We start from the raw sequence: 27,887 nt of genomic DNA, 5'->3' as shown, positions 1-27,887 counted from the left end.
TTAAATCTCTGTCCCCTCACTACTTTGAGACCAGCCTCAGCCTGGCCTTGTATCCTTTCAGGACTGCAAGCTGGTAAGTGACTGTAATTTTCACTCTCCTTTAGCCCATGGCTTTCTGGCTTTCTCTCTCTGGCTTTCAGGTAATCTGTTTTGCTTTGTAGGTGTGAATTTATCAAGAGGGCAATTTCTATTATTTAAATCACTCTCTTGCTAGCCAGTAATTGTTTGCTTGGTTGATTCAACAGAATAAAACCATGGATGTTACATTTTACAAATTAGAGGCAGTATTTCGTAGCTCCCTTGCTTCAAAGATGCTTGGCTGGACTTTATTTTACAGCGTTCCTCATGGGGATGGAGAAAGGGCAGGAAATCTGTATTTATTAACACCGGAAGTTTTCTCTAGCTCCGTATAATGAGCCTATATTAATGCATACAGTCTTTTTTTTGACATGCAGTAATAATTGTTAGCAATTGTGTTTTTCTGGATGTTCAGAGCATTACATATGCATTTTCTAAGTAATCCTTACAATGACTGTGTGGAGTCGGTCACTGCTATTCTGTCTGTAGTCTGCAGACAGGGCTGAGGGTGGCAGATATTATCTTGCTTGACGCTACCTCGGGCACTCAAATATCACCTCAGGCAGGAATTCACTTGGAGGCCTTAAGCAAGACACTATCTGTCAGCCTTACCTGCTGTGTGGAGGATATAAAGGGTGGTATTCAATGCTAGTCAGATTAGATCCATTGAAATCAATGGACATGACTAACTAAGGCTCATTAATTTCATTAGGTCCACAGCTTAGCTGTAATACAGCCAAAACCAAATAAGGAGGGAATTCTTGGATTTGTGTTATATTCAACTAAATCCTACTCAAGAGTAGAGATCCACTGAAATTAATGAACCCAAGTTAGTCATGTCTATTAACTTCAATGGGTCTACTCTAAGTAGGAGTAGTACTGAATACCACCTTCACTTTCTGCATCAGCCTTCCCCAACCAGGTCTCCCACAATGATGTTTTGGACTACAACTCTCATTGTCCCTAACCATTGGCTATGCTGGCTGGGGCTGATGGGAGTTGTAGTTCATCAACAGCTGGAGGACCCCAGATTGGAGATGGCTGTTCTATGTTGAAAAAGCCGAACTATAAATATGAATGTCATCAGTTGTATTGCATATACTGTTTACCTTGGGCCTTGGCCTATATTAAAAGAGTGAATACATGTAAAGGTATAATCATTGGCATTTATTCCAGAATATTCCAAAAAAATTTATAAAGTATCCTGTGTTATGAATTCAATCCTTAGGGTAGGTAGAACTTACCTCACAAGGAACTATTAACCTTATAACTGGATTTGGTCCGCCAATAAATTTTTCTCCCACCACCAAGTTCCCACCCTGTTAACCCCCAGTTCAGGGGCCTCATTCACCCCCCCCTGAAAAGTTGTTGGACCCCTCCCAAGACCCCATCAATTTTGGTGGCAGCAGCAAAAGGGGAAAAAAACCCTCACAGCACTCAGGTAGGCAATGTCCAGTTCCCTGATGGGGACACAAATACCTTCTCTTCGGTCATTTTTGTATTATGTGCCTTCAAGTCGATTACTACTTATGGTGACCCTATGAATCAGTGACCTCCAGTGGCATCTGTCATGAACCACCCTGTTCAGATCTTCGGTCATTAGATTGATGATATTTTATTTATTTTATTTATTATTTCAATTTATATACCGCCCTTAGCAGAATAGCTCTCAGGGCGGTGAACAAACAAGATACGTAGAGCGTATTACAGTAATCCAATCTTGAAGTTACCAGAGCGTGAACAACGGAGGCGAGGTCGTCCCTGTCCAGATAGGGGCGTAGTTGGGCTACCAGACGAAGATGGTAAAATGCATTCCGTGCCACCGAGGCCACTTGGGCCTCGAGAGACAGGGAAGAGTCAAGAAGAACCCCCAAACTACGTACCTGTTCCTTCAGGGGGAGTGTAACCCCATCCAGAACAGGGTTAACATCCACCATCTGAGCAGGGAAGGCATTCACCAACAATGTCTCGGTCTTGTCTGGATTGAGTCTCAGTTTATTAGCTCTCATCCAGTCCATTATCGCGGTCAGGCAACGGTTCAGCACATCAACAGACTCACCTGAAGAAGATGAAAAGGAGAAATAGAGCTGCGTGTCATCAGCATACTGATGGCAACGCACTCCAAAACTCCTGATGACTGCACCCAGCGGCTGCATGTAGATGTTGAAAAGCATGGGGGACAAAACCGACCCCTGAGGGACTCCGCAATGGAGAGTCCATGGTGTCGAGTGATGTTCCCCAAGCACTACCTTCTGGTGACGATCCGCGAAGTAGGAGCGGAACCACTGCCAAGCAGTGCCCCCGACACCCAACTCCGCGAGTCTCCTCAGAAGGATACCATGGTCGATGGTATCAAACGCCGCTGAGAGATCAAGGAGAATCAACAGAGTCACACTCCCCCTGTCCCTCTCCCGACACAGGTCATCATACAGGGCGACCAAGGCTGTTTCGGTGCCAAAACCGGGCCTGAAACCGGATTGAAACGGATCTAGATAATCAGTTTCATCCAAGAGCGCCTGGAGTTGGCTGGCAACCACTCGCTCCAAAACCTTGCCCAGAAAAGGGACATTCGCCACCGGTCTATAGTTGTTTAAATTATCTGGGTCCAAGGAGGGTTTCTTTAAAAGAGGTCTCACTACTGCCTCCTTGAGGCTACCAGGGACCACTCCCTCCCTCAAGGAGGCATTAACCACCTCCTTGGCCCAACCGGTGGTTCCAGCCCTGCCAGCTTTCACTAGCCAAGATGGGCAAGGATCCAGAACAGACGTGGTCGCCCGAACCATTCCAAGCACCTTGTCCACTTCCTCGAGCTGCACCAACTGAAACTCATCCAATAAAGAAAGACAAGGCCGTGCTCCGGACACTTCAATGGATTCATCTGTCACAACATCAGAGTCAAGGTCCCTGCGGATACATGCAATCTTATCTTGAAAGTGTCCAGCAATTTCATTACAGCGGGTCTCAGATGTTTCCATAGTATCGTGGGGGCCAGAGTGTAAGAGCCCTCGCACGACTTTAAAAAGCTCCGCTGGGCGGCTTAAAGATGATCTAATAGAGGCAGCAAAATAGAGCTTCTTTGCTGTCCTTACCGCTTTTGTATACAACTTATTGGTGGCACTTACCAAGGCATGATTGTATCCACAAAGTGGAAAAGTGATGATAACCCACCCTCAGCTGATTTGCATGGATCAGCTGAGGATCAGCTGTGTGAGAGAGACAGTGTGGGTAAAAGTCACACCCACTTTTGGCAATGGCTGCCACTGACATGAAGCCCCTCCAGGGATTGGTCAAGGGTGATCCTTGGGTCAAAAATGGTTAGCTACCCGGGCCTTATAACAATGGCTGCATACACACTATACCTTCAAAGCACATTGAGAGCACAGACGCAAACCCAACCCAAAAAGAATTTTGAGAACTGCACTTTGTTAAGGGTGCTGAGCACTGTGGCTCTGTGAGGGGTAAACTACAGTTCCCAGGACTCTTTGGGGGTGGGTGGAAATGTGCTTTGAATGTACCTTAAAGGTATGGAGGGTGCACAGCCAACAGTGAAGTGTTTTAGGAATGGATTGGTGTGTCAGCCTATTGACAGGGCTAGATGTTCTGAATGAGATAAAGATGTCACCTTTTCTTGACTTTTCCCAAAAGCTGGCACATGGGATCACTCTAGAGATAGCGTTTTGAGGTTTGAGGAATGCCAACCACATTCAGTTAACTTTGTATTACATCCTATCCCACTGAGATCAATGCAGCTGTTCCAGGCAGTCTCACAGTATCACTGCCAAATTCTCAGAAATAATGGGTAGTTGCAGCTATAGTGAAATAGAGATGCCTATTATATTATATGAGATTACGATGGTTATATACTAGATGCTTATTATATTACATGAGGTTGTGATAGGATAATGAGCTGCTTTTTGATATAGGGGAAGTTTGGCAGCCATGCTTCAGAATCACTTTTTTTTTTTTTTACAAATTCTGCCTTGACAGCAAATGTGAGGTCAAGTACAATATTTTTGTGTTTTTGTTCTGTTTAAGTTTCTTCTATGGTACACCCAACTTCGCTATGCAATCACCACCTATCTAAAGACTGAATGTGCAGGTCACACTGCAATTTATTTATTTATTTATTTATTAAACTTGTATACTGCCCCATAGCCGAAGCTTTCTGGGCGGTTTACAATAAATTGTGCTGGTCACACTGATACATGATCAAGAGAGAGAGAAGAGGGGCAATAAACAACAGGAACAGACCTCCCCATATATCGGTGTGATGGCAGCAGCCCTTTGCAAACCTGGCGCCAGCAGGCAGGAACCTCAGGCAGCTGCCAAGGCTCCACCATCGCTGATGGTGATGGCCTGGGCCCCCTTTTCCAACTGGGCAGCTGCCATTGTGATTTCTCATAGTGTCTTGGAGCAACATTGCTATGGGGCGCTGTGTGCAATTATAAATATGTCCTCCCCCCCCCCTGGTGTTCATCAAAGAAGTGCTGCCACTTGCCCTTCTTTGAGTAAGCCTGCTTACCTGCTACCACTTCCAGGTGGAAATTAATAGGAGGAAAAAAAGGGCCCACCCATTAACACTGGAAGGAGAGGCCACCGACGTGGGAGGCGTAACTGGCCCAGGTCATTTTGCTGCCTGAGACAAAAGATGGTGTCCTCTCCCGGTTCTGCATACAGAAACTAGCCAGACTGCCAATGGAATCCTACCTCAGCGCTGGCAAGAGGGCAGCATCCTCTATGTCATTTGGGGGCAGCGGGCTAGCTTAGCAGCCATGCATGGCCGATTGTCCTCCAACACCTTGCCACCATTCTCCCCATCCCCAGCAGCTGCTGCCTGAGGCATTCACCTCACTCTGCCTAATGATGGGGTTGGCACTAGAGGGCCCCATGCCAAGCACCCCCTCAGCACCTTGGACAGCTCCTTGGAAGTTCAGCTTAGATCCAGAGCAGAGTCACTGCTCCACTGACATCAGAGCCACCAGCCTGCACTGCTACTGGCCAACTACTGATGAGGAACAATGGGAAACACTTTCCCCCTTCAATTCTAGTGGGTTTAGGAATATCAGAACATAGAAAACTGCCTTACCCTAAATCAGACTAAGGGTCCATCTAACACACTATTGTCTATACCAGGGTGGGGATCTGGACTTCAACTCCCATCATCCCTGACTGTTGACCGTGCTGGCTGGGGCTGATGGGAGTTGGAATCCAGCAACATCTGGAGAGCCACAGGTTCCCCATTCTTGGTTGAAGTGACTGGCAGTGGCTTTACAGAGTTTGAGGGAAGGTTTTTCCCCAACCCTATCTGGAGATGTCAGGGATTGAACCTGGGACTTTCTGCATGCAAAGCAGACATTAGTTAGATTGCATGCCTTTGTGGAAGGGATGTGTTTTTATTCATTTATTTTTCTGTACAGATGTTTGTACATATACAAACAAACAACGATGATAATAATGCAGAGCTGATGCTCTGTCACTGAGCTGCAGCTCTTTCCTCTCAGCCTTCTGCTTGACTGATACCTGGTACATGCACATGAAGCATTGTGGTCATATGAAAACATTGGTCGGTCGCTCTGTCTTCCATCGGCAGAGGAAACTCTTGGGCAGTATTCTGAAATAACTGAGGCCACCTTCACCATTTCCCACTTTAAACAAAGAGTTCTGGGTAGTATAGTTTGTGAAAGGTGCTGAGAGTTGTTAGGAGAGCCCTGATCCCCTCACAGAGCTACAATTTTCAGATTGGTTTAATAGTCAGCCTCTCTTCCCAGGCCTTCTCCTAGGCATCTGGTTGGCCACTGTGAGAATAGGATGCTGGACTAGGTAAGCCATTGGTCTGACCCAGCAGGCTCTTCTTATGCTCTTAAGTATGCATGACCTTTTTGTTCCAAGTTGCTTTCAGTTGGGGGGGAGGGGCCTGTGGCCTTCCAGGTGTTGTTGGACTACAACTCCCATCATCCCTGACTTTTGGCCATGTTGGCTGGGCTGATAGGAGTTGGAATTCAACAACATCCGGCAGAACACCTTTTTTTAGAGAGACAGAGAGAGTAGGATAAAAATATTTAAAATAAATAAAATAACATAAATAAAAATAATTTTGTGGAGGGGATTTGAGTGAAATATACCTGCTGGCCCCACTTCTTGAACTCCATGCACCTATCCTAGGATAGCCAGTGTGCTGCCGTCCAGATGTTATTTGGCCCTAACTCTCAGCGATCCCAGTCAGCATGGCCAATTGTCAGGGATGATGGAAGCTGTAGTCCAATGAGATCTGGAGGGCACTGGGTTGGCTATCTCCGCATTAATCCTTACATCTGTATACAGACTCCTAAATGAATGGGTGGTCAGGAGTGGGCCCAATGGACAAAATCTTGTTTTCTCTTTCATGCATTCATTCTACATGCATTTGTTGTGTGAATAGGACAGTAGAAATATCTCAGTAGCATGAATGACTGGTCACCCAGTCTAGAAGATTCACAAGTGTGTTTTCTTTTTATTTCCAGAAAGCAGCAAAATGAAGACAGCTCTAGTCTTTCTTTGCATTTTGGGAATAGCTTGCGCCTTCTCAGTGAGTAAAAGTAACAATCCTTCACCTATCAGGATTCATTATGAACATCCCCTTGAATGGCATTTATTGCAGTTCAGCTGGATTTTGTGGTTGATGATAATGCTTTGTTTTTATTTGCAACATATTTTAATTATTAATCATTGTGACAGTTCTTTAATTTATTTTATTTTTTAGAACTGTAAGTCACCTTGAGCTTTTTATCTGAAAAGGTGACTGATAAATTCTACAAATCCATCCATCCATCCATCCATCCATCCATCCATCCATCCATCCATCCATCCATCCATCCATCCATCCATCAATAAAATCAACCAATCAACAATTCACCAGACTGGTGTACAAGAAATTGATAGAGTGAAGATGCCCATCTGTGCTAAATTGCAAAATGATAAGCCATTTTAGGCAATATTCATTTATTGAATCTTTTACTTATTTATATGTCCATCTATTAACTGATTGATTAATTGATTTCTACCCCTAAATTTATACCAAACATTTCAGTCCTTTATATGCTACACATTTATAACTGCCCTGATAAATCTGTAACCTTAGGCAATTAGTACCTGAAAGACTGTCTCACAGAAGAGGACAAAACTTTGTTCACTGCTGCCCAGAGGGCAGACCTAGATATAATGGGCGTAGGTTACAAGAGGATATATTTCAGTTGAATATTAGGATAAACTTCTTAATGTTGCCCTCTTTTGGGGTAAGGGTCATAGCTCAGTGGTAGAGCATCTACTCTGAATGCAGAAGGTCCCAGGTTCAATCGCCAGCATCTCCAGGTAGGGCCGAAAGAGACTTCTGCCTGAAATCGCATAGACCAGGGTTTCCCAAACTGTGGTCTGTGAGCTTAAATCATGGTCGACAGCATGTTTGTGGATTTGTGGCTGAAGATGGGAGACAGCACATCCATCACTCTGAATATTCATATTGATTTTTAATTATTTTTTAATTTTTTTTATTGGATTACAGTTTGAATTCTACAGAATTACAATTGCTACAACAGGCAGAAACATCATTAAGTGGTCCACCAATACCCTTAAAAATGTTCAAGTGGTCCATGGGGGAAAAGGTTAGGGAACCATTGGCATAGACAATACTGAGCTAGACGTACCCAAGGTCTGACTCCCTAAAAGGAAACTTCCTATGTTCTATGAAGTAGAAGCAGTTTGATGATGTGACCAATTACCTAGAGAGGTGGGCTCTCACTCGTTGGATGTCTTCAAGTAGAGGCTGGACAGCCATCTGTTGGACTTGACTAAATGAGCTACAAGGCCCCCTGTATGATATCTATGGTTTCTGTGATATAGGGCGAATGTAGCATGGCATTAGATGTCATGCATGAGCTGCACCAGAGAGAGTTTGAAACACTCTTTTTTTTTTGAACTCCCACAGAGGGGTCAAAGTTGGGAATCTTACATCTTCTCATGGTATGAAGCATGGGCTCCACATGAACCTGGCACAGATTTTCAAACATTGTCACAGGCAAGATACAAGCTTTCCACTTGGCACATTACCCAAGAAATGTGGAAGAACAAGTCATTTGTGGCTCCTCTCTAACAAATTGTGTCAAACACCGAAATTTAACAAGGTGAAAAACTAAAGATACATAGGAAATCAAACATCCAAAAAAAAGGGTGCGCATTTAAGCGTGCTTTGCAGAACAGTGGGTTACATATCATCAAGTACAATAATGTACAAACTGAACATTTACTGGAGCATAAAAGCATGAATTAAAAAGCTAAGTACCTACAAGGCACACAATTACTCCCCTATATGTTAGCAAGGGTGGTAATTGTTTGGGACGACAAGGGTGTGATCTTGTGTAAGAGCCCTAAAGCTAAAAGAGAAAGCAGATGTTTCTGGATGCTACTGAGCCATCCATTCTCTGTTTTGTATCTAGCAACCCACTGAATGTCCTTCCAGTTGGCTCTGCCTGTTGGCAGGAAGTTGAAATGCTACAAGCAAACTTGGCAATATGCCTGTCTCTTGCTCATGTGACACAGTCATGATGGCAGATGCACAAACAAAACTGGTATATGGATAAATGGGCAGGAGGTCCCCAGTGGGATCAATCATGAATTGATGTCAGAGTTGCCTAGCCACAGCCTCTAGCCACAAAAGTCATGGATGGGGGAAAAGACATGACAGGATGCACACAATCAGGGGAAACAAAAGATTCGTGGGATTTTGCAGCAATCTCTGCCTGAACTAGTCACCTGGATAAAACCACGATTAATGAGTGTACTAAACAAATAACTTCAGTGCATTGAAATGATGGTGCATTTAGACTGTAAGCCTGTTGTGAGGACCATGGTCCTTTTTATCCAGTGCTAGGAATGGGATCTGTTGGCTCGTGCTGGTTCTAAAGCATTCTGTCAAACTTACAGGCTGGTACAAATTCGAGTTCGTTCTTTGTCTGCTACCCGCTGTTTTTCCTAATCCATTTTTTCCTCGTAAAAATATTATTATTATTATTATTGATTAGATTTATATCCCACCCTTTCTCCCCGTAGGAGCCTAGGACAGCAAAAATATTGATATTAATATTGATAATTTTAAAGCAAATATCAATATTTTAAAAATATTGATATATGAAAGGAAATATTAATGAAATTATAATTTTTAATATCAATACTTTGGGGTGGATAAAAAATCCATTTTGAAAAATAGCAGTGGAAAATTGCTACATCCAAATCTGATCTGCAACCATAAAGAATAAGCGAATTAATGGAAAATTCGGTACCGTATCCAAATTGGGTGGAATTCTAGCACATCCCTGTCCAGTATACAGCATCTAGTTTTGATTGGACACTTAATAAGTTATTACTGAAGATATGAAGCAGCCTTATATTTGTTTAATTCACACATCACACTAAATCATAACATGGCTTAGCACAAACATGCAAGTCTGCAGGCAACTAGAGAAGGATTGCAATCACTTTGCTCCTTCATGGTCATTCTGCTGCTGCACTGAGCTTAGCCATGGTTTGGCTTAGCATGCCAGCTGAACCTGAGATTGTGGTTTAGCTTCCCTAGACAAACCATGAGCCACAACCATAGGACAAACTTTAATTAGAGCTTGTGGCTAGTCTGGAGAGAGCTAAACCATGAGCCCAGGTTCAGACGACACACTAAACCAACCCATGGCTTACTTCAGTGCAATACAGCAGCACAAGGACCAGGGAGAAGGAAAGTGCTCACAATCTGCTCTCCCAGAGCTTGCATTGGCTTAGTATGATGTGCAAACCAGGCCATTGTGTCAGATCACTTGGTCTCTCTCTGTTATTTTATTCATTTATTTTAGGGCATTTTCAACCTGGCCATCATCCACAAATCTCAGGGTGGATTGCAGAATTTTAAGACATCCACATTAAATAAATAAATCAAAGCAGGTAAAAATATAGAATTAAAACTGCCAACATAAATGCCTAGCAGCAGACTAATATTCTAAGTACTTTCTGCTCTGACTGGCTGCAGTTCTCCCAGGTCTCAAGCAGAAATGTTTCCCTGCCCCAAGATCCTGGAAACATGAGGTGCTGGCAATTGAGCCTGTGTCATCATGATACATGCAATGTGTATGCTGCTTTACCACTGAGCTGCAACCTTCCTGGTAAACATAATAATTATCAGATATATAATACACATTTAGAAATAATTTACACCAGTGATGGGAAACCTCCAGCCTATGTACCATATGCAAAGGCTTCCCAGCTGACTCCAGGGGAGCTCTCCTCCACCCCACCCCACCCCCTTCTCCTCAACTTCCATGCTGACTACAGAAGAAGGGGAAAGGAACAAAATGGAGGTGTTGACCCTGGGGTGTGGGTAGAGGAGCTTTAATCATTTGCCCCCTCTCTACTGTTATCCCAATCTAGATTGAATCCCCTATGTTTGTAAAGTGCATTACCAAAAAAATGGATCCTCTGTGTGTGTGTGTGTGTGTGTGTGTGTGTATAAGAGAATGACTGACTGATGCGTTACTAAGGTGTGCATGTTTGTGAGTGGGAATATGGCTCTCTTGGAGGGGGGTGGAGATCAACACTCTTGGTTTCTATTGTTACAGAACCATATGAATTTTTAATCCACATAAAAGCTTGGATTATTTGTAATTAACTCTCAGGAGTGAAATCATCACCCACTGCGGATTTTGGATGGGGTCGTATTCCCTCTGAAAGAGCAGATTTATAGTCTAGAGGTGCTCCTCGAACTGTCTTTGGCACTAGAGGCCCAGGTGACTTCAGTGGCTAGGAATGCCTTTTACCAGCTTTGGCTGGTAAGACAGCTGTGGCCATTTTTGAACCAGAATAGGTTAACCACTGTTGTCCATGTCCATGTTGTGGAACCTACTCTTTGGAATTCCCTTCCCTTAAATATTAGACAGGCACCATCTCCGTAATCATTTCTGCTCCTACTAAAGACCTTCCTGTTTCAACAAGCCTTTTAAGTAGTGATCGTATCCCAGTCTGCATCTGTGTTGGAATTGCTTTTTAAGATGTTTTTAAAGATATTTCTTTAAAAAGATATTTTTAAGATGTTTTGTTTTAATTAGTTTTTAAAGATGTTTTGTTTTAATTTGTTTTTAAAGTCTTCTGAATGTTTAGGAGACTCCTACTCCCCTTGACAGAGCTCCAATGTCCAGAGTGGTTTAACAGGTAGCCCTCTTCCCAGAGAATTCTGGGAACTGGAGCTCTGTGAGGGGAATAAGGGTCTCCTAACAACTCTCAGCACCCTTCACAAACTACAGCCATGACTGTTTAAAGTAGAATAAAGGTCTGGTGTGGATGTGACCTTAGTGGGGAGTGGGGTTAAGCCAACGCAGACACTCTAGCATCACCTATGGAAAAACCACAATTATTACAACTAAGATCACAACAGAAACCTAAAAGCGGGGTAGGAATGAAGTGCCCATGTGCTCCTCTCCTTTCCACAGAGGATGCATGCTTCACCCAGCAACCACTAAGGTCTGCACCCAAACTCGGGTTAACAACTACGAAAAGGAAAATCACAACCACCTTAAATAACCTTCTTTTTTCTTGTAGGTAAAAAACTTCAGAAGAAGATTTAAAGCAGAGGATTCAGAAGAAAATGCAGTATGTTGTCAATTTCAGTGACTTCTACATTCAAAATTAAATATGTTGATATTTTCCTTAAAGTCAGCAACTAGTTTTTCTTTTCTTTTCTGACAGGTATTCAAGAACAAATATAGGTATTTTCTTTACAGGTATCCCTACCTTTATCCACCTGTAAAAAGGTTTCAGGTAAATACAATTCTTTTTTTAAATGTTAAATGCCAAACACAAATCTTTTAAAATGTTAAATGGTTACTGAGACATGAAAGAGACATGAACACAGACACTGAGCTAGAGTGCCTTTGGATACTAACTAATGATTGTATAATAGGTCTGATATTTTACCTATGTGAAACCATTGAGAAATGACATACAATTCACAGAACCATTGGGCCCACAAATTCCATGTGAATTTCCTATTGTAATTTCAGTTCCTTGCTACATACACTGCAAAATCAGGTGTGCATATGTGTTTAGCATTTGGCAGAGCATGGGAAAAGCTTGTTGTTGTGCAAACCACACAGGAAAGTAGCTAACACATGTAGGAATTTCAAGCAGTGGTGATGGGTCAGAGAAGCAGGGCAAGAGGTCACATGGATAAAAATCACATGACTCTGGAAACAGCCGCCATAATAGGGGTTCCCAAAGTGTGGCCCACAAGCTTCATTCAGATGCTCCGTGGCATGTCCATATTAAATATTCATATTGATTTTTATTTTTATTTCTTCTTTCATTTCCTGTTGTGCATTTTATTGTATTGTAATTTGAATTCTATGGATTGCAAATTGTAACACAATAAAATGCAATATAAGAAATAAAAGAAGCAAATATATACAACAATTAAAAAACACAGCACCTAGCAGCACATTACAATAGCTACAACAAGCAGAAAAATCATTAAATGGTCCGCCAAGACCCACAGCCATTTTCAAGTGATTTGTGGGGCAAAGATGTTGGATGACCACTGTCTTACAGCATCCGCTCCCTGTGTAAAGATAAGAAAAGGAAGCCTAACCTTTAGATGCAGTCATTCACATGGCAGTTTCTTGTGGATGAGTCTTGACCACTGCCTCTTGACGGAAAAGAGAGTGATACAGAGTGGTGGGGGGTGATGCTAATTACATGTTTTCATGGATGGCTCATGTAAGAAACTAAAAATGATCCGGGAATGATGTGCTGGCAGAACAGTGGTTTGGCATTTCTTTTGAATACAAAGATATTTTGGGGCTGATGCACAGCTTCACAGGGATGAAGATAAACCCTCTTCATGTCTGTCTTGTCTGGCTTTTATGATAAGGCCAATACAGGTCTCTCATAGCATTTATAACAAAGTCAATGCAGGCATGTAGCCCAAATATCTGCAGACTTCCTGGGTAATTAGGTGAACTTGATTGTTTGGGCATATGGCCTGTTTAGCCCTCGATGCTCAGGGTGGGATAACATTTTCTGGCTTACAATACAGGATGCTTCTACAACATTCCTGTCTTATATATGGGAGATAGAAGGAAACAGACATCGCCCAAAGTGGCCCATTGAGAGCATTGCCAAGATGCAGATTGATAGGTGAGCTGGAAAGTATGGTCCAGCCCATGGCCCAGGACCATGGTATGGTCCTGCTGGGAGGAAGGGCGGGATATAAATCAAATAATAAATAAATAAATAAAATAAAAGGGCCTAAAGGCATATGATGTAGTTCTACTGCTGATCCTCAGTAGGCTTGGCCCTGTATGAGCTGTCTGGATAAAAGGCTGCCTGGGAATCCTATGTAAGCTATTCTGAGCTCTTTGGCTGAAGACTGGGTGACAAGCAGTATTCTTTTCTCATAATCCTTGCCCATTTTTTTTAAAAAAAGTTTAGAAAACAATAAGGAACTAGATCTCCTACTGTCAGCTGGCCACAGAACAAACCAGAGACTTCCTGGTTTTAAATGTTGTACCTAGAACTGCATACATGTGTAGCAGGCATGTACATTAGCAAGTCCTAAATGTCTTGGGACACAAATACCTTAAAGGAGTTCCTCATCCCATACCAGCCTTTTCTGGAGAGGCTTTATATGCAATATTCCCTTTAGCAGAGTTACACTGTGCTTCCATAGAGGAGAGGGCCTTTTCTGTGGTGGCGCCTGGCTTTGGAATGCCCTCCCTAAGAAGCCTCATCTGGTCCCAACATTTTAGTACCAAGTGAAGACCTTCCTATTTTCTTAGGCATTTTAGGTCGTACATTATTTTTGGAAATATGTTCTGTTCTGTTTTTAGCTTTGGGGTCTTTTGTTTGGTTTTGTCTTATTGGGTGTTATGTTTATCTGTTGGTTACGTTTTTTTTAATAGAGCGAGAAAAAAGATATGAGTACAATAACAAACACAAATACATAAACAATGTTGAAAATTAATCTTGAAAATTAATTAAATAATGTTCAGAATTGTTTATCTATTGGTTTTAAATTACATTTAGATGTTGTGTAAATTACTTTTTTTCACCCTTTGATATGCCACCTTGGAATCTCTTGATGAAGGGCGGTTAAGAAATGTTTTAAATAAACCAATTATCTTTATTCATTGATTGATGAGAGTCTGCTATAATTTATTTCATTTATTACACTTCTAACCCTCTCTTCCTCAAAGAAGAAAGCCAGTGAACAAGAGGGTCGTCCCATTATATCCTTACAACAAGCCTGTGAAGTAGGTTAGGCTGAGAGATGGTGGCTAGTCAAGTGCTGAGGTGACATCTGAACTCAGCCCTCTGTGGTCCAATACCAACACACTGTACATGACACCAGGCTGGCTCTGTCTAAATTGCATGAGGGTGGGAGATTCAAAAGCTGCAATCATTGCTTATCTTTGGAATCAAATTATCTTGTGAATTTCTGTTTCCTTCATATATACCTTCATTAATATACATTAAAGGAACAGCTAATAATGTGCTCTGAAATGCTATATAGCCTGCAGATATTCCAGTGGGAATAGCAGACCTGTTTTCAAGACCTGTTGTTGACCCCTTGCATGTATATAATTAAGCCTTGTGTTTTTTCACGATAGAAATACAGGAAATGCCTCAAAATTGTCTCTCCTTTTAGTTTAACAGTGACTCATCCGAAGAAGGCTACGGTGGTGATAGCTCTGAGGAGGAGGAAGAGGAAGAAGAAGGGGTAAGGGACATGTTTGGTGCTGGTCAAAAGAAGCATAAGAAAATAACTAGGATTGTTTTTATAGACTGTACTCTGCGAGTGTCCATGGTGATGATTACGAACTGCCCACAAGTTTCCATTCTGGTTCCCTGCAATATTTTGTAAATCCCGAGTCATCTAAACAAGAAGTCATGCTTAAAGACACAAGGAAAGCCTGTGGGAGCCTAAAATTTAGAGACACAGATAGGACTTCTGTTCATTTATACAAATGCAACGGCTATGGCCCCAAGGTGAAACATTAATAATATGTTATTCTTCAGTACTTGGACAGACTAGCCTTAATTCAGCCTCAGGTGTTCTTTTAAAATAATAATTGTCTATCTAAAGAACCATTCTGTAAAAGAACACCTTGTTACAGCTCACCAGCTATGAATTATACCCATCAAGTGCTTGACAAGATTTGCAATTTCTCAAACATCAAACACAACAATATTTTATTGCGGTCAACCAACCATTAAAAAGTTCACAACTAGATAAATACATAATCATAAAATCAGAAGAACAAAGGTGAGGATTTAAGAGCTAACAATTGTTGAATATCTAAGAAATATTACTACATTCAGAAATATTGCTACCTGTTCAGTAATGAATTTATTGGATCCTTCAAGGAAAATACTCAGAAGAGTCTCTAGTGATCGACCGGGAAATTGCCTCATAAGGGGGTAGATTATATGTTCTCTCATGTGATGCTACATCTACATAGAATTGCTCTGGTAGTTGCACCATATAATGGTAAAATACATCGGTGGAGATCAAAGACTACTGTGATACATAATTTATCTCAGATTCTGAATCTCCACAGCAGTGAAATTGACCTCCAAGAGGTGGAAGTCCTGTTCTCAAATTCCCACACAAGAAGATATATACTGTATTGATTTTTTATTCTAATACAGTTCCCAAAATGTTGTCCGGTTTTAAGCACAGATTACAATGTAGTGGATTAACAGTACTGAAGGTATATGAGGATTATACTCTGAAACCTTTAATAATTAAAGGAAAATTTCAGAGATTGAATGGAGCATTTATTCAACCAAGTCAGGCCACATCAGAATTACACACCAGCCCTGAACTTGTTAATTGGGATGACTCTGTTGAGAGTCCCAGATATCATTCAACAGAAGTTGCAGTTTTACAGTCAAGCTGTTAGGACTTCTGAGTCAGTCTTGGTCTCTGAAACTAATGAGCAGTCTGAGCCTGTTGACAGCCAACTTTTGGCCTCTTTTTCAGCTCTCCCCAAAAAAGAACAAGACCGTATTGTGGACAGATTGACAAATTTAAAAGACAAACTCATCACTCTTAAGAAATCCTCAGGAAATCCTCCATCTGTATTAATTCCCAGTGTTAGAGTAATGAGGCCATCCAGGTCTTCAAATGTATGTGCCCCTTCAATGGGTTCATTAGATGTGGAAGTTCAAGCCCAAAAGGAATGCGTAGTCCAAATGGCCGACAATGTAGCCCCAAGGAATATAACTTTGTAGCTCCTACATCAAAGGACCAAAGTAGTTAAGTGGTCAACTTATCAGTTCTTGGAACTATATGAATACAGATCTCCATCTCCATCTAAGAACACAATGAAAGACTCTATGGTAGCTAAGCTAGCTCCACAAAGGTCTAATGGCAGTGTCTTTGAAGATAAAGAAGGGATAATGGACAATATATTTGGGACAGACTGACTCTCAAGGCTGTTATCATGGAATATTGCTGGGTGGAAAGCTAAAAGCAGATCACAAGTGTCTTTAAAATTTCTCAGACAGCAAAACCAGGAATTTAACCATTGGTTAATTGGTCCTAGGGTATGGCCAGAAGGTGCATGAGGCCACCAGCTTGCTGAAGCTAAACAGGTCTGGGTCTGGTCAGGGCCTGGATGGTAGACCATCTGGGAACCATACGTATGTCACCTTTGGTTCCTTGATGAAAGAAAAGTGGGATATAAATGTAAGAAAATAAAAAAATTAATCTTCTGGTGGGTCACCATACATGGCTAGCAGGCTGCGTTTGCTGTTGTGGGTTCCAAGTTACGCGGCTTGGTTTAAGAAGATCAGATCTGCAGAGTGATAGGTACACTTGGATGTTCAGAAGCAGATTTAAAGAAGAAACCTAAGCAGCAGTGTAGCCTTATCTTATCTAGCATGCAGGCCTTAAGACACAAGGCCCTCTTCATTTTAGCCCCACCCTGATATGCCCATGTGAAGAGGAACCTCCACATGTAAGTGACTGATCATATATAGGGGCTCCACATCATCACAATGCCCACACTAGGATGTTGCATCTCTATAAAACAGGGCAAAAGATGGTAGTGATTTGCATAACATCTGCATATGCTAGTTTATATGTATACTGGCAGATTTAGAAATAATGACTATCATTTAAATAGAAAAACATTTCTCACTATAATGGAAAGAATGTGATCAGGTGGCTTGTGTGTGCCTATTCAGTCTCCTGCCCAGGTGCTAGGGATGGGCAAGAATTTTGATTCCGTACTCATTTCAAGCTGAATTTATCAAATTTGCATTTTCCAAAATAATATGAGAAGCAAAACACAGCCATTCTTCAAAATTCACACTTACTCGAATTTTGTGATGTAGTTTGCTAACCTGTGTTTACACAAATCCATATGTTAGAGGAATATATGATGCATAATAATGAATATAGGAGTGAAAATAACATGCCCAAATGCATTATATGATGAAAATGGCTTGCAAAAATGTGTACATTAGTCAAAACGTCCTCCAAAAATGTGTCAGGAGAAATTTGTACTAAAATGCTGGAGAATTTTCATGAGAATTTTTTTGTTAAAAAAACCTGGCAATTGCTGTAGAAATGTGGAGAGCTGAATTTAAGATTAGAAAAATGAGAAACTGAGAAGTGGACAGATCTTTCCATCCCTATTAGGTGCTGACTATTGCTGGGCAACATCAAGGCCCCTGTATTGTATTCCTATTTAAATTATAATTGATTCTAAATGTGTACCTATTCATATAATTTGGCATGTGCAAATTTTGTGCATACCTGCATCCTCTTTTTTGGTGGTGATGCATTTCCTCTTTTTTTGACAATGGGTAATTGTCTACCTTAGGTACTGATTTTCCTCTATTGTATCACTTCAGAATGCAAGTGTGGGTGTTTTATTGTGTTCTTGAATGTTCCACCTATTTATTTTCTTCATAGACCCTCTCAAATATTAAGATCAGGAATAGAGGGCCCTCTTGGTAGATCCACTGCCCTTAGAAATTCAGGGGGTGCCCTGGAAGAGAGCATTCTCTGTGGCAGCTCCTAGGTTGTAGAATTCCCTCTCCACATAGGTGTGCCTAGAACGTTCATTACATTAATTTCCACCATTTGCTGAAGATACCCTGGCCTTTGACACCTGAGGTGGGTGTTTTATGGACCCACCCTATTCTTGTGGCTGTAATTTGTTGTAGCTGTTTTTAATATTGAATTTTAAATTGTTGCCCTGGGACCTGATGGTGAAGGGCAGGTAGCAGTAGTAGTAGTAACAATAACAATAATAATAGTTTGTTACTGTTATTGGTGTTATTTAAAAACCTCCCTAAATTTAAAAAAATTAGTATGTCAAGGAGAAGTTCAACTGTATAAAATCCACTCATCTACAGCCTAGGAGAATCCAGGAAAGGCTTTATCACTGCTCCTGAATCCCACTATAATCAACAGGACTTAGGCGCTGAAGTCTGTTTATGTCACTGGGCTTTAAAGGTGGTCTTACTTTCTTCGGATTGTCATCCACAACAAGACCCACCTCAGTAAAATAGAAAGCTAGTCCACTGACAGAAAAAGGGGCATTATGTCCACAACTAACAATGGCCCTTGACATAGACCTGGGCCCTGGGGTGTTTGCAATGCTGGCTGTTGTACATCTTCTCCATATTTGTGTTTACCTCAGAACTGAGTGTTGGCTCCCTGACAGCCGATATAATATCCTGAGTAAATATGTATCTTGGTATACATGCTATTTAGGGAACACATATTTTACCTGAACAGTCTGTAATAGCTTCTTCAGTTTAGTACAGTTATGGTTTGTTGAGTCAATATGTGCTTAGGCCCAAGAGTATTTATAAAAATGAAATTTCGGCTTGACTTGGATGTCATAAGTTACAAGGGTGCCACTATGTTCTATTGTACTTTCTGGGCAGATGTAAACTAAGTACATGCATGAGAATAAAACTCTACGCACATTGTATCAAGCACTGAGCCTTGTGGCACCACTCTATTTAGGTTGTTGTTTTTACAAACAATTATTGGGCCAAAGTTCAATGTAGACCTCACTGTCTTGTTCAACCTATTCAGCGATGTAGTGGCAAATTCAGAAGTGCAGGGTCCTTTTATGATAGTCACAACCAAGCCCCCTTCTAAGATTATACAACCTTCTAAGAATACAGTAGGGCCCCACTCATATGGCGGGTTACGTTCCGGACCCCTGCCGAAAAGCTGAAAAGCTGAAAAGTGGAACTCATTGAATAGAATGGTGCCCAACGCTCAAAAACTGCTGTAAAAGTGGAACAAGCGCCGTATAAGTGGGGCCTTAGTCTAATTGCATCTAACTGAGACCTCCGCATTAGCAAAGCGCCGTAAAGTGAAGCACCATAAAGCGACGCACTGTAAAGCGGGGCCCTACTGTATAGAATCATTTGGGCAGGCTTGAATGCTGCTTTCTGCCTCTCTATCACTGTCACCATTTGACTGTCCTTTCTCACTGTCAGAGATATTATGTGAATTACTGAATTCAGTGTCTACACATTTATCTCCTGCTGCTACAGAACTGCTTGATGATGTAGATGGGATGATATCTTCAGGATTCACTGTCTCTTCTTCTGCAGTTACAGAATTCTCACTCTCCACAGCTTGGCTTTTTGAAGTAGGAATTAATAGGAACTCCCTTCACTCTGATTGGCTCCAATCAGCAGGAAAGGATAAGAAAGCATGTAAAGGAAGAATAAAAAAGCACTCTTCTCAGTGGCTAACACACTTCCCTTTCAAGCTGATAGGACATTGGAAACATAGGGACCCTGCTCACAAAAAACTAAGGGGTTTAAGACCCTCCAAGACCCTGGATGACTATACCCCTGAACCTATTACTTTTTCTCTGGTTACTAGAGAGGGCCTTGTTGATTTTCCCAATCCCAACAAGGGTCTTTTATAGGTTCTCTCTGTGGCTCCAGCACTGGTGGGGCTCTCTCTGTCAACATGACAACTAGCCAGGACTCCTGAGGCTCAAACCCTGAGACTCAGGGCTGCAATCTGGAAGTTAAAAGGATGGTATCTGGGGGATCCAGAGATGGAGCCTAGTGGGATGGGGGGAGATCATAGTAGTGCCTGGTGAGTGAGGGCAAAGGTTGGCACCTGGTGGATCTGGGGAAGTGTCTGGCTGTGCTTCCAGGTGAAGCAACCTGATGGCAGGAGTTATAAGAAATACATTTTTTTCTTAAATAGAACTCCTTGGTTTGGATCCTAACTTTTTGCTCTGAGAACAGAAGAAGCTTCTGGTCACAGGAGAGTTGACCTCACAGAGGGGTCCTTCTAGTCACAGAGCAAAAAGTTAGATCCTTCACTGGGTAACCTTCCTTCTCTCCCCTCCCCTCTTTGTTGTGCTGAGTCACTTCCTGGTAGCTGCTCCCTCTGTGTCACTGAAAGAGATGCTTAAAGAATTCATTAGCACTTCCAGGACTGATATATAGACCAGAACATAATTACTCCATCTTTTATTATGCAGCTTTCAGCTCATAAAATTTACCAATGTATGTTTAAAATATGTATTTTAGGATAAAACTACATTTATAAATGCGTATATTTGAGATACTATGCTTATAAATGCATATCTAGTGAGAAAATACATTCAGAAACGTGTATTTAACTATTTAATATTAAACACATTTAAATACAAACTACCATGCCGATTTAAAAAAAAAACAATGGAAGCTTAATACAGAATAGACTTATGAACACATGCAAAAATGACATGATCCAGAAACAGTCTGATCCATCCCTTGTCATTAAGTTATTCCCTCTGTCTACTTCCTTAACTCTATTGATACAAAAGCTCTCAACACAAGCAGAAACAATTCAAGCATTCAAAAAGGGCCATTGTATTTCCCAGATCTATTTCAGTGGTTTTGCATCTGGCTGTGTCCAGCCTTGACAGAATTTAAATAAACAAGAACACCATAATTGCTTTTTTACAGAGGTCATGATGCTTTCTGATTGCTATCCAAATAGCCAGCCACAACATGCAATTTTGCAAGTTCTTGCAATAGAGAGGAAAATAACCTAGGTTTTTACTGGCATTGCATTACATTTTATTTTAAATGTTTTAACCGCCTGATCCTAAGAACTGCTGCCCCAGCACATAAGTATTTAGCTTGGTCTGACCAACAGTGATGCCAGAGCAATGTTGCAAAACATCACATTATGCCAGTTTACAGTGAGGTTGTGGCAGCATCGCAGGCAGCTGTGCCAGTGCAAATGTTTGAGATCAAGTTAGATCCAGGACCTTAGATTCACTTTCTCAGTTCATCCTTCAAATACCAGCTAGTGAGCTTGATGACAGTTATAGCAGAAAATGCCCTACACACCCATTTCTTATTACAACTAATTTAAATATTCACATTTTTGTGCATCCATAATTTGAGAAATGGAAATCTCACCTCTTGAAAATGTCCCTGATGCCAAAACTACACATTTGGCGGAGCCTCTAGCCTAGGAATCTGGGTCTCTGCAGAACAACTGCAAAACTGGCATGTGAGGTGATTTGCAGTGGACTAGAGGCAGATGCAATGGAGTGCTTTACCCTTCTTCCAACCACTGCTTTTACTCTGTGACCCTCTTCCCACCTACCCCAAGCAAAGGTTTATTTATTTGATGCAATTTATGAATCATTTCCCATAAAATATATCAAAGCAATTTCACAATAAAAACACCAAAATACACTTTCATGTATAAGAATAATTCCACATATAAAAACAATTCCAGATCCAACACAGATACACACTGGGATAAAGATCTCCACTTAAAAGGCTTGTTGCAAAAGGAAGGTCTTCAATATGTGCTGAAAAGATAATGGAGGCAACGCCTGTCTGATATATAACAGGAGGGCATTCCAAAGGATAGGTGCTGCCACATTAAATGCCAGATTCTGACATCGTACAGAATGGACCTCCGGGTGAGATGGGGTCTGCAGAAGATCATCTCCTGCAGAGCACAGCGATCACAGTGGTGACTGGTGGTGCCATGTTAGTGGGGCAGAAGAATCTGCTCTTGGTTTTAGTCTGAACTTGCCAGTTCCATGAAAGTTCAGACTAAAACCAGGAGCGTTTTTCACTGCCCTACTGACATGCAGCCACCAGCCATCACTGAGTGATCAGTTGGGTATATGAAACAATCTTTTTAGGGTTCCAGGTGCATGTTTGTTGTATTATAGGAGAAAGCAGCTGAGCGGCAGGGGACTGCAGGAGAAAAGCTGCAGGCAGGAGAAAAGTTGAGAACCCCCATCTGCTTGCCACTTTTCTGCCGCAAATTAGTCCCTCAATCTGCAGCTGTTCAACAGAGACCTGGGCCACTGTTGAATGCATAGTTCCACCCTCAGTTTAATTTTAAGCACTCATTGCAAATTCCTTGGAGCATTCATATCATACCCTTATTGAGAATAAATACCAAATTCAAGTAGAGAATTTATTCTAGAATAAATATCAGATTCGAGTTCTCACAATGCCTAAATTGAGTCCATTTGGATAATCACTCTAATATTAGACTGGAAATGTTTTTCCAGCTTTTTTAATCAGTCTTTTTATAAAAAATATGGCTAGAAGTGTTAACCATTCCATTTCATGTAATCTGGTATGTGGATCTATCTACCTGCATACCAGTGTGCAACACTCTGTGTGTGTGTGTCTCTTACACACACACTATTCAGAAAAGACACCACTAGCCCTGTTGAGCTGTGTTGATTTCAAAGAGTGAGGTGGCCAGATGATACCATTTATCTCAGACCCTTTGATGAAAGTACAGGCTTCTGAGTACACAGAGCTCTTCTTATAGGGTAAAAAGAGCCACTTCCTGTCCTCTCTCTCCACACCAGTCATGATCTGATGATATACAGGTATCACACACTTAAGAAACACAGAGTGAAAGGATAAGGAGAGTTGCCAAATCTATGAACTTAGAAGAGCAGTGTTTACTCTTTGGCATCTACTGAAGCTGAAATGACATCTGAGTTTGCTGGTGTTTAATATCTCTGCAGGGTCAGTCAAATGAAGAAAATGAAAGTGAAAACGAGAATGAAGAGGCCACAGAGGCTCCCACTGCACCAGCAACCGGAGATAAAAAGGGTGTTAGTAATATCAAACCTCCCAAGGTAAGATTTGTGGGCTTTTAATACTCCTGCAATAAACTGGCAGCTGTAGAGGTTGCTACTACATTTGTTGCCTCATACCTTTCCACAGGGGACTAGCATGGTGTAGTGAAGCATTTCCAACCTTTAGGTCCCCAGATGTTGCTGGACTGCAGTTCCCATAATTCCTAACCATTGGTCATGCAGGCTGGGGCTGATGGGAGTTGTAGTCCAGCCACATCTGCTTACCCAAAGGTTGGGAAAGGCTGTAGTGGTTAGAGTGTCAGACTGGGACCCAGGGGACCAGGGTTCAAATCCCCACTGGGTGACCTTGGGCCAGGCACTATCTCCCAGCTTAACCTAACTTACAGGGTTGTTGAGAGGATAAAAGTAGGAGGGGGAGAACCATGTTTGAAGGCCACCTTGAGCTCCTTGAAGGAAAAGTGGAATATAAATGCAATAATAAAATGCAATAATAAATAAGATAAATATAAATATACAATGGGATACTTTCCTCTTAATGGTGCCAATGGGGGTTCGGTCATTCAGACTGGGACTTCAGTGGGGGCAAAGGGTTATAGCTTTCCTCCTCCTATGCCAGGGTCCCACATCAAACTGGGGCATACCTGTCATAGCAGCAACAGATCTGGCATTCCTCAGACATAGCAGGGCTTCCACCACATCCTATCGTCCTTCAGCTGGTGGAACTCAGACATAGGATGATGATGATGTTCTCCAAGAAACTTACAACACATTTAAAAACAGAAATATAAATGCATTATACCAGAATTGCACCCTAAATGATGATGATGATGATAATGATAATGGGTGTGTGTGTACTGCCTTCAAGTTGATTCCGATTTATGCCGACCCTATGAATAGGGTTTTCATGAGGCTAAGAGGCAGTGACTGGCCCAAGGTCACCCAGTGAGCTTCATGGATATGTGGGGGATTCGAACCCTGGTCTCCCAGGTCGCAGTCCAACACCTTAACCACTACACCACACTGGCTCTAATAATAATAATAATAATAATAATAATAATAATAAACAACCACTTTTTGGCCAAAAGGCCTCCAAAATGGTGAACAACATATTATAAAATATATTATCAAAAAAATTACATAAGAAATATACAGTAAAAATACAATGCATACAATACATAAATTAAAACTGTATTTTAAAAATAACATGAAAATTCAATCAATAATACCAATGCCAATTACTCTTTTCCATGTTCATTCACACATTAATATAATTAGGATTGCACCCTGATATAGTTAACATAACAGAGTTTTGCATAGCAGAGGTAAAAAGTTTTGAATGTTTGGGGGTGAAATGTAAATTTTCATAATGATTATAATGGAATGGTTGAGACACATTTATACACTTTATTTATTGTTATGTTTATTTATATACTTTCTTTTTTGTCTATGGGGTCTCTCTCTGGACCTTTAGAACTGGCCACACCCCTTCCCCAGCCTCCATTTCTCCCCAGGTTACACCCCTCACCAGCCTGCCCCGGGCCTGCAGCGCCATAACCAAACACCCACCCACCCCGACACAGGCGGCAGAGGGCTAATAAGCCTGCCCATGCGCCCCACTTACCTCTTGTGTCATGTGTGCATACCGTGCATGCTGGCCATCAACCAAGATGGTGGTGGGGTGTATGCCCATTAGGGAATCCTCCAGTACCATCTTGAGTGATGGCAGGCATGCACGCACAATGTGCACGGCATTCACACTGACAGGAGAGGTAGGTGGGGCATGCAGGTGGGCTTATTGAAGCCCACACTGTCTGAATTTGGGGGGGGCTGGGAGCTCCCTCTCTGCAATCCATGGCAGGGTCGGGTTGCAGGACCCAATGCGCTGCAGAAAGGGAAGCACCACAGAAAGGGAGCACCACCCTCCTACCCTAAGGAGGGGCCCTTCAGAGGCCCCTCTGGGCCACAGGGGCCCTTGGCCAGCACTCAACCTGGCCACCCTCTGGCACTGGCACTGGCCCTTACCTGTCTTGCTTCACACCCTCCTTAGGTATTTATGCCTGCCTGGAATGCATCCTTGAACTCTGATAGTGACTCTTGCTTGCCTTGAGGGAGGACAGAGAGGGGTGTGTGAAGAGAAACTAGCCTACTGTACAGTGGTAAAAGTTACAACCATTGCTCCACCCACTTTTGCTTCTGTCCCTGCCCACCACTGGCATGTGGACCCCGGAAGGCTGGCCAGCAGGGAATTCTGCTCTGCAATTAAAAAGGCTCCCCACCCCTGCTTTGCGACAGTGATATTTTTATGCTCTTTATCTATGCAGTGTTGAATTCTGGGAAGCAGTGTCTTGTTTCCCAGAATTATCTGTCTGTAAACATGCACAAATTAAATATAAATAAATTCAAATCAAAATGCCTTCAGCACGATGAAAATTTGATAGCAGTAGACTGGGAAGTGAAGGTATGCAGGTTCCTATCCTTGGAGCAAGGAAACGCTAGACGTTTTTTGAAAAATGCTTTTGAGTGACAAAATTGTCATCGTACAAATGCTCAGGCAACTCCTGTTCATGATTGCTTGGAATCACATGTGCACATGAGGTTGTATCCAAAGCAGTGCTAAAGAAATCGTTCTGTCAGCACAAGGATTTATGTTTGCGCAACAGAAACGTTCCCCCCCCTCCTCACCTCACACGCCCCCTAAATATGTTCAAGGAGATCCTCCAACCTTCTGGAGTAGACTTGGGGAGGCTGCTGGGCATGTGCAGGAGGAGGAAAGGGGGAAAGTTCTGTTGTGCAAGTAGAAATCCTGGCACTGACCCAACATATTAATCTACCATCCATGGTAGATTAATTTATAGGAAACGTTTGTAGAATCTTTCCTTAAGGTTTGGATTGACTGACTTGCTCTTCCCTTCCTCTTTTGTAACTCTGGATTCTTCCTTCCTCCCACCATTTCTAATGTGTTGATGCAGGCACCCATAAAAAAAGAGCCTGTGGGGAAACCTAGGAAAGGAGAAGGAGCTAAAAATGGTGAAAAGGACAAAGCTCCAGAAAAAGCAGGGAAGGAAGAGGAAGACAGCGATGAAAATGAGGAAGAGGAAAACGAAGAGGAGGAAGAGGAAGAAACAGAGAAAGTGGACGAGAATGGAAGTGGCATCAACGGTACGAGCACCAACAGCACTGCAGAAGAGAATGGAAATGGCGGCAACGGAGAGGAGGAGGAGGAGGAAGGAGGAGAAGAAAATGAAGCAACCACCATCATTCCGACTACCCTGGCTGCCACCGCCACCGCCACCACAGAGTATCAGGACCAATATGAAACCACCACGGAAGAACACTGGCACTATGAGACCACCCCTGGAGATCAGTGGCACTATGACACCACCCCTGAAGATCCATGGGCTTATGATACCACCACCACTACTGGTTACGAGAATGGCTACGAGGTTCAGACAGATTACTATGGGAGTGAGCATGGGTACCCCCGAGGGGATACTTTCAGAACATATGAGGACGAGTATAGCTACTATAAAGGGCATGGATATGATGTTTATGGCCAAGATTACTACTACAACCAATGAAGAAAATAAGCCACCTCTTGGCCAGGTTAATATTAATGTTTTGCATGACAATTGTTCACAGACGCCTACTCAGGAAGACGCATCACAATGTAAGATGGTGCTTGTTAAGTGAGAATGAAGACTGATATCTGGCATTATTGCTACCTATGAAAATGTACTCGTTTGGTCTGTTTTTTTAAATGTGCGCTTTTTACCAGTATTCATGTACCTGTTGTGGACTTTTGTAGGGTTTGTAGATTTTTCCCCCCTAAATGGTGCAGAAGAAAATTATGTGTGTCAAATGGAGTTTTTATCAAATAGAAGTTTGTTGTATGCTGTACATGCTCTGTCTGTGTTTTTATATCAAAGTCAAGATGAGTTTTGAAATGGGGTACAGACTTGATTTGCTCTAAGTAAAAATAAAGAATCATGAAATTGTCAGACCAGTTTCATTTTATTCTACATTGCCTTAGGGAAGTTCAGAGCAATTTCCATGAGACACCTGGAGATTTTCCCAGGCTGAAACCTGCTTAGCTTTAACAGTATGAAACCCAGTACACAAATTATGGATGTAGACACAGGATGGGAGAAAGGTAGGAGTCTCCTTAATGAAATCTACATACCCCATCCACTGAATTCTCCAATTTTAGCCAAATCATGTCCCCAATAGCCTTCTAAAAACAGTAGTTAAGGGAGCTGTCATAAAAGGCAAGAGTGCTGAACCTCTTCTGCCCCACGTAATTCAAGCACCTATGTCATCATTATGTGTCATAATCATAAAACATTCATTTGATACATCCTGACATGTACATGCAATCACATATATGAGCAATATGTGTCATCACCTGTATTCATGAAAACAAAACCACACCACTAATTTATATCAGCATGGTGTCATTCTGAAACCTCCATGATGTGTAGGCAGTACTTATATGGTTTTTTATTTTAGTTATTTTTTACAGCTGTTAAAGCCATCCTACTTACGAGGGGTGCTATTTCAGGTTTCACTGTGGAAGAGGTTTTGGGGAGACTGACATAGCAAGATGCAAGGTTTTGCTTTTGGAAAAAATGCCAGATTAAGTTACAAAATAAAATTATTTTAAAC

At 41.9% G+C, this 27,887-nt stretch overlaps 1 protein-coding gene across 1 annotated transcript; it reads left to right on the top strand.

Annotated features, from left to right (window-relative positions):
* Positions 1–27,168, top strand: IBSP (integrin binding sialoprotein). The gene is made up of 7 exons (XM_061584741.1): positions 1–73; positions 6,579–6,643; positions 11,686–11,736; positions 11,833–11,904; positions 14,789–14,860; positions 23,151–23,264; positions 26,195–27,168. Exons 2-7 carry the CDS (start codon positions 6,590–6,592, stop codon positions 26,801–26,803), a joined length of 972 nt encoding a protein of 323 aa, XP_061440725.1. The 5' UTR covers positions 1–73; positions 6,579–6,589; the 3' UTR covers positions 26,804–27,168.
* The last annotated feature ends 719 nt before the right edge of the window (positions 27,169–27,887 follow it).

This window comes from Rhineura floridana, chromosome 9, assembly GCF_030035675.1.
Source record: "Rhineura floridana isolate rRhiFlo1 chromosome 9, rRhiFlo1.hap2, whole genome shotgun sequence".
NCBI classification, from domain to species: domain Eukaryota; kingdom Metazoa; phylum Chordata; class Lepidosauria; order Squamata; family Rhineuridae; genus Rhineura; species Rhineura floridana.
Note: the sequence above shows the minus strand (reverse complement) of the source record. Positions and strands in the feature narration are given on the sequence as shown.